Raw genomic sequence first — 8,138 nt, forward strand, 5'->3', positions numbered from 1 at the left:
AATAACCACAGTCTCTACAGAAAGCAATGTATTTGGCCATAATCATGTGAATAAAGTGTGAATGTAATCTTATACATTATTCTGTTGTTTCAGAGTGATACAAGTATTCTCCTCTTCCCTGTTTTTTTTAATGATTGTAGGTTAATCTCTGCTCTCAACTGCAAAAGAGTATTGCAGTCCCATCACAGGATAGTGCCACACTTGTGCAGGTGCTTCATAAAGGTACAGCTCTAGAAAGCAATCCCACACACTCACCTTTCTCAACAGCACACAGGCTGCCATTATCTGCAGCAAGTGGCTTCCACAGGTAGATCTGCCACCCAATGAAATAAGGTGGGTAGGTTATACAGCCTCAGGCGTCTGCCTGTCTCATGCCAGAAAGCCAATCTCTCAATAGCTCATTGCTGCTGTGTAGATAATGTAGCCTACGTCCCTTTCTCTCTCTCACACACGCACGCACACACACAGACACACACACACACACACACACACACACACACACACACACACACACACACACACACACACACACACACACACACACCTTCTCCTGGTTCTTGTTGTGTTAAAGAGCAAAACAAAGACTTATCTGTTTGGGTCTGTGGTATCACTTTGGCTGCTCCCTCTGCCATCTCTTTTCCTGTGACAATTTCTTGAACAGTATAGGGCCTTTGTGGTTTATGTACTGCATGATATGAATCCTAAAAAAGCACGATAAATAAAAAAATGTGGTAAGGATATGATCTTCTCTTATTTTGATCGACAACCAAATTCTGCAGAGCAGTTCCTCCCTCTTATCACCTGCTGTAATAGAGGAAGAGGTAGTTAAACGCAGTCAGTATCAAATGTAAAAGTAGTCTACACATTATGCGTCACAATATGGACGCAGTCGGCGTTACAGTTTTATTATATATGGTTATTAAAGCTAATGCACTTTTAATGTTTTCGTCAGTCAGCAAAATGACCATTGGAAATAAATTGTAGTGGAAAAATATATATATATATAATACTTGCAAATGAAATGTAATGTAGAAGTATAAGGTAAAAGAAAAGGTATATACCATAGTACAAGTACAAGTACGTCAAAGTTGTACTGTAATAAAGTGTTCAAAAGTTTGTTTGAGTGAACATTTTCATTGGACTGTAGTAACCCGGAAGTTGTTACAAAACTTTGAAGCGCGTACTAGTTGACCCGGAAGTAGCTCGATCCACGCGAGTGTAGCAGAATCGTTGCGGATACGAAGTGAAGATACCCGGTGGAGTCGAGCAGGATACGATCTGAGAAGACTGTTTTGATAAATCAACAACCATGTAAGTATCTGTAATGAACAACCAGGCTTTGTGATGGTGCTCATGTTCAGTCTCAGAGCCGGGTATCTGATTCGCAGCAGCCAAAAGCTAACCGTTAAAATGCTAAGCATGTTAGCATTTCAGAGAGTCATGGCCGGTTAGCTCGAGTTGAAAAACCCCTTTGTATGTCTTTTAGATGCTATGTATACTTCAGTCCAGCTATGTTGCAACTCTGTAACTCATACTGTATAAAAAACATAATACACAATCCGTTCTTTTTTTAACTTATATGGTTCAAAATAGAAAAGTAGCGAGTCAGAAGTCGCACAATAGCATTGATAGCATAGCTAATTGCTAATACCAAGCTAAACGTTGCAGTGTTTGAGCATGCGTTGTCTTGCATTTGGTTGCTTTTAGTTAATTTTGAGTCTTAACTAGACAACTTAATCGTCTAGCTTTTAATGCTTGCGCCATATACTGACATATAGCCATTTGGTAGAAAAAAATATTCAACCTAAGTAAATTACGGTGAAATAAACGGTTCACATTTCAATTGTTTTATTGGAATATTTCCCTGGAAGTTCAAATCCTCTATAATGTGTCAAACTGATTAAATTCCTCTTAAATTGATTTGATTAATGTCTGTATGTGTGTTAGATAGCTGGCGTGTCAGACAAAGACCGACACTACTCCTGCCTACCATTCTGATCATTCTTATCTATAATCAACATTTGAATTGTTCTTTCAGGAGTCTGTTAACAAAGCCCAAGTCAGAGATGACCCCTGAGGAGCTCCAGAAACGAGAGGAAGAGGAGTTCAACACCGGCCCTCTGTCGGTGCTCACCCAGTCGGTGAAGAACAACACTCAGGTCCTCATTAACTGTCGCAACAACAAGAAGCTGCTTGGAAGAGTCAAGGCCTTTGACAGGTAATGAGCCCCGTCACTGACTTATTTAACTGGTTTAGTAAGATATGTGATCAAATGGTTTTGTAATATTTTACGTTTCTGTTATTGCATTTAATTTAATTTAGCTTTGATTTTTTTTGGTTGCATTTTTATGGTAATTTTGATAAATCTGATACTTTCATTCATCACAAAATCCATCAGAAATGCACCAGTTTTGCCTATCAAAACTGAACAATTAATATTGGATAATTGTCATCACAATTAAAAAAAAAAAACAACTACAGTGAAAGTAAAAGAAAATAACCCTAATGTCCTTGTTACACATGGAATTTGAAAGTTTCATGTCACGATTATCCCTGCCAAAATAATTGTGATTTGCTATATTATCCCAATAATCATAAGATATGCTTAAAACTCTTAAAATGGAACTAAAACATACTGAAATCACTTAACCATACATTCTATTATGAAACAAATATTTGTATTTGGTCACAGATAGGACACCATCAAATCATCAGGTCCTCCTGCATAAATAACGGATAAACTAAATAACTGCAGAATGATCATTCCTGTATTTTTTTAATCAGGCACTATTTTTGTTAATTCTCTTATTGTGATCCATGATAAAGTCCTATATCGTCCCATCCCTAATCCTTGTTGTTATTAAATTCATTTTCTTGCCATTAGCTTGAATTATTTTCCTATTCTCATCCTAAACATTATTTCTGTGAGTTTTGCTTGAAAGAGTGTTTGATGTCGGATTCACTTAAAGCTCTGAACTGGATAAACTGGAGATACATTGCTTGTTTCAGCCGATGAACGACACTTGTTCATAAGAAGTAGCGCATGAGTTTTGTTAATTTTAACATAAAAAAAATCAATTTTAAAGAGACTGGTTTGTAATTAAAGATTTAAAATACTGAAAATGTTGATTAACTACAGAATTGTTTTTTAACATCTTAGTTCTTATAGTGAACTAGCTAAAATCGCCCCGATGTCAGCATAGGAAAAAAAACTCCCCGTGTGGACAAGTTTCATTCACAAAAATGTTACCAAAGAGTAAAAAGAAGAATTTCACTATTTCAGGTCCTGCTGTCGGCAATCAGCAGGCAAAAACATGAAGCACTGTCAGTAATTTAAGTAAATATGAATAGTCCAGCTGCATTTGTCATCAGCAGCGCTGTACTATGACATTTAAATAGGAGTGGTCCGCACATGAAGTTAGACGCAAAACCGTCTTTCTAAAGGACTAATACGGGAGGTGGTCAGCAGCGTTAGTCTACAGTAGATGGTGTTTCACTGTTTAAAGCAGCAGAGGATGATACTGAACAGAGACCGGCTTAAAGACCCAGAGACAGCTGTCATAGTGGGAGAATATATCAACTACTGAGTCGCTGTTGCTGTGCCAAAATATGGCACAAAATCTTAAAAACCTCTTATCTAGTCAACATAATATTCATTTTGCATGAAGTTTGTATGATTTTTATATATTTTTTTGTTTATTTTAATATATTTAAATTCCAGATTTAATTAAATTAAGGTATTATGATTCTTAAATCAATAATTATTACGTTATTCCCCATGGAGACTATCTGTGCATGGCTTGTCCAACAGGTCAGAATTCTATTTATTTAAGAGAAAATGTAAAACTACATTTCTCTTAAATCATTTGTGCGAGTGATTTATGCAGGAGGCCCAATGTTTGTTTCTTTCCTTTCAAAATCTATATTACTATGTTTCAATGATGTCATTTCAGGCACTGCAACATGGTCTTGGAGAATGTGAAGGAGATGTGGACGGAAGTTCCCAAGAGCGGGAAGGGAAAGAAGAAGTCCAAGCCTGTGAATAAGGACCGCTACATTTCTAAGATGTTCCTCAGAGGGGACTCTGTCATCATCGTGCTGAGGAATCCTCTGATCACAGGAAAATAAACTCTTTGTCGGCGTCCAGCTGAATCGGTCACAGAGCCCTCTTTCCTCTTTGTTGAATGGTTTGAAGGCAGTGGACTGAGATGAATGGAAACCTGTTTGTTTTGTTGTTTTGTCGTTGGATCACTGCAGTCACTATTGGGTAAGATACAAATAGTCAAAATGTCTACGTTTTTTTTTTGGAGAGCCATTTAGTCACAAGAAAACCTGCTTTTGCGTTGTCAACAGAAGTCTTCTGTATTTTTCATTTTGATAATAAAAGTGATGGATAGATTCAAGTGTTGTGAAGTTGTGTTTTTGTTTCTCCTGCTTTAATATCATTCAAGGTTGGTTTGATTAAATATAACCTATCATCTATTGCACATTGAGTCAGATGTGTTGGAGAAAGTTCCTTCTCCATCTTTTCTCGGTTATCCTTGCCCTCCTCCTCCTGTCACCCTTTCACTCTCCCCTGACAGCTTCTTAGGTGTCGGGCTTGATTTCAGTCGGCAGCGCTCAATATGCGACAAACTGCCGTTTAAAGGCCCGCTGCATTATTGATGAGAGCAGATGTGCTGACTGTCACTTCACACCCTCGTCTCGCTCCCATTTCAGGCCGTTCCCCTCCGCCGCTCCGCTCAGCCCCTCCTGACCACTTTGTTAATTGTCTTTAATAGCTTAACAGCTAGTCTCGCCTTACTTCTCTCTCACAGTTGCCACCTAACCTCTCGCTCTTTGCTGCTCTCAGATTTAGTGGTCAAGTCTACGGGATTTTGATTGAGTGAATAACAATTTAAAAAAAGAAGCTTCTCTGTGTATTTTATCATTTTGGGAAAGCTGAATGGCATTGATTTTTGAATCAGTGTGGAAATTCCCATTGGTTTAGATACAGGCCTTATAATTGCAGTACATTGCATCATTTCTGTCTAAAAACATCTTATATTCCTTTATTAAAATCGATTTCACTCTGCCTAAACTTTCCTTCCACCTACAGTATTCTGCTCTAATATATTTAATTTAAATGTATCATACTTTACACATGTTATACTCTCACTGTTGAGACTAGTGTATGTGTGTGTGTGTGTGTGTGTGTGTGTGTGTGTGTGTGTGTGTGTGTGTGTGTGTGTGTGTGTGTGTGTGTGTGTGTGTGTGTGTGTGTGTGTGTGTGTGGACAAGGCCTCACTGACTTACGGCTCTCAGGTGAAGTCTGCTGGGTCATAAGGAGGAGTGAGCCATCAGGAGAATCCATCTGAACTCTGAATATGAAATGCAGTGAACTTTCATGACTCGTCTATGACTGATGTTGTGGTTGTTATTGCACTCGTGCTCCAGGCAAATCTTGACTTTTCCCAAAAGTTTGAGGAGATCGTGTTGCAAGCGCCGGATATGTGAAAAGTGTGAGCTGCCAGCCCGAAGCGTGACGAGACACAGCGGCTGCTTTGGGCCCAAACGACTTACTGCTTCTTTAATTATTGAGGTCATTTGAATCTATAAATCTCATTGTACATTTGCTCTTTTTGTTCTTTCTACTAGTCAAACTAACAAATACTTGACCTATGCTTTTAAAAAGTGATGTAAAACGATACTCATTCGGCATGGCTGAGATCATTTCATTGGTTTTATTTTCTTCTATATGCGTCTTAGAAATGTGTTGGGGCACTGAAGCTGAAGCATCACAGGGCACACAGTGGAAACATTTTGACACCTTTATGAGTTTAATCTCCTGTTGTACTAAAACAGTTTTCCTCCTCACTGTTAGACAGACGTGATCCAGCTGTGAAGTCTTTTGTTTAGACATGGAAAGAAAAGACAGCAGAGAAATCAAAGTACGATTCAACATGCATTTATTTAACACAGTTTGTTTCTACCAGCCAGAATGTTGGCTGGACTCTATTGCTGAAGCACAATTCATACTCTTTATGAAAAGTGATCCATTGGGCTACAATTCATGTGTAAGAATCTACAGTCAGTGCAACAATGAAGGAACCATTTACATTTACAGTATACAGTATGTGTGTGTCCAAAGTTTGGAAGTGACAGTCATTCATGTCTTTAAAATAGATAAATCCAGCTAATAATGTTGAATTACAAATATCCTAGTGGTGCAGGAGTGTGTTGACAGGTCCTTTAAATATTCAGACAAGCTGACAAAAAGGAGTTTGCTTCAGAAGACAAAGTTAGGCATATCAAGCAAATTGAGCACCAGATGACACCCACAGAAATTCAATATTGGGGGACCCAAGAAACTTGAGTTGACTCTGCAACATTGGTTTGTAAGGATGTATGGATGATGTGTCACAAACAAGATTAATATAATCTCACGTTTAGGCTATTGAATTCAAGTAAAGTTCTATCTATGTGTAGGTTACTTAGGATGAAATCACTATAATAATAATTCCCCTCGCTGTTGCAGCATCCTGTGACAAAGCACTGTCAAAAAGCTGGTGGGTCTATTTGGAGATGGCTGAGATAAAAACAACTTTGGGGACCTCATTTGTTGGGTATCATCGTGCACTTTTCTCATGTTACTGAACTCATCCCAAAGACACTTCAAGAAGTCTCTTTCCCTCCAGATTTTGGGGGGTGAGGGAGGTGAGGATCCATGAGCAGGAAGGCAGATGTTTTATTCAGTAGGTAAGCGATAAGAGGGGGGAAGTGTGATTATGATAGCGATCGGCCATGCATCGATACTCGAGCCTCCGGGCAACGCGACACCTTGCAGCGCATCGATCGGGGCCCCGGGAACCGGAGCAGCCGCAGTTTGTTTTCAAGCAGAGCAGCGGTCCGGGTGTCAGAGCCGCGAGGCCAGGTGGAGAGAGAGAGAGAGAAGATGAGGGGGTGGGAGTGATGGAGGAGGAGGAAGAGAGGGTATCAGCTCCGTAAACACACAAACACTGCCTTCACTCATCGCTCTTTAAGTGTGAATGACAGTAACTGCGAGGACACTGTCGGTGCAGCCAAAACAAGAGGGATCGGGTGTAGCTGCTGCATGTAGACCCGGGCCTATTTACAAACAAGAGGGCCAAACTAGAGCCGGGGCGTTTTGAAAATTACATTTAAAATTGTGTTTCCATATGAATATTATATGAGATGATAAGGACTTTTATTAGGCTCCACATACAGCTCTTCAGTGGCTTTATATGTCTGGTGTTCCAGGATTAGAATCAGGTCAGGATTTTATAGGTCATAAATCCAAATTTCCCCAAGCAATTCCACTATTTCTCCATGTTGGCGGTGGGTGACGGAGAATATACCAAATCCCTTCAGTTGTAATATTCCTCAGTGTTTTGCCAAAAAAAACACTAAATATTTTATGAAATATTTAGTCTAAAGAATATCAAAGAGAGGCGTAAAGAATGCAAAGTGTGTAATATGTATGCATTATGTCATAGAAAATGTAATTCCTTTAATGTATTCTAAACCCATACATTTTAGATATTAGCCAGGACATGACCGTGGTGCTGCACAGCTGAGGAATAATGGATATTTTTTGATGTTCATATAATATCTAAACTGACTGATAGTTTAGTTGTTATATTTGTTATGTATGTCTGAAATGCATTTTGAAAAAAACCCAACATATATATATATATATATATATATATATATATATATATATATATATATATATATATATATATATATATATATATAATTTTCTTGATGTGTTAGTTACTGATTACACCACAAAACATCTGTGATGTTTTAGATGCTGAAACAAAAACAAAGCTGATATTTCAATAAGAAATACAAATATACATTGAATTAGACTTTAATTTTATTCTTTTTTATCTTTAATTATTTTGTCTGATGTGACGCTTTTCCAGGCACACTTGGCAAAGATCGACATCAGCACAAATAAAACAAATAGTTACACGCAGACTATATTAAGGTCATACTGCCATCTAGTGGATTATAAAAGTATTGTATATAGTAATTTTAATGAATCATACAGCGTGTCCTGAAAACTGAAAAACATTTAATGGATCTTGAAAGCATCATCTAATCTGATGCAGATGCAGATGTCTGATATG

The 8,138-nt window shown here is 38.2% G+C and overlaps 1 protein-coding gene across 1 annotated transcript; it reads left to right on the plus strand.

Moving 5' to 3' along the window:
* The first annotated feature begins 1,192 nt into the window (after positions 1-1,192).
* Positions 1,193-4,403, plus strand: snrpd2 (small nuclear ribonucleoprotein D2 polypeptide). Its single transcript, XM_068714282.1, has 3 exons — positions 1,193-1,311; positions 2,039-2,218; positions 3,954-4,403. Coding segments are annotated over exons 1-3 (357 nt in total). The 5' UTR covers positions 1,193-1,309; the 3' UTR covers positions 4,129-4,403.
* The last annotated feature ends 3,735 nt before the right edge of the window (positions 4,404-8,138 follow it).

Source organism: Cebidichthys violaceus, unplaced genomic scaffold (genome assembly GCF_023349555.1).
Source record: "Cebidichthys violaceus isolate CVI_PGR_0920_01 unplaced genomic scaffold, fCebVio1.0.p SCAF_1, whole genome shotgun sequence".
In the NCBI taxonomy this organism is placed as follows: Eukaryota; Metazoa; Chordata; class Actinopteri; order Perciformes; family Stichaeidae; genus Cebidichthys; species Cebidichthys violaceus.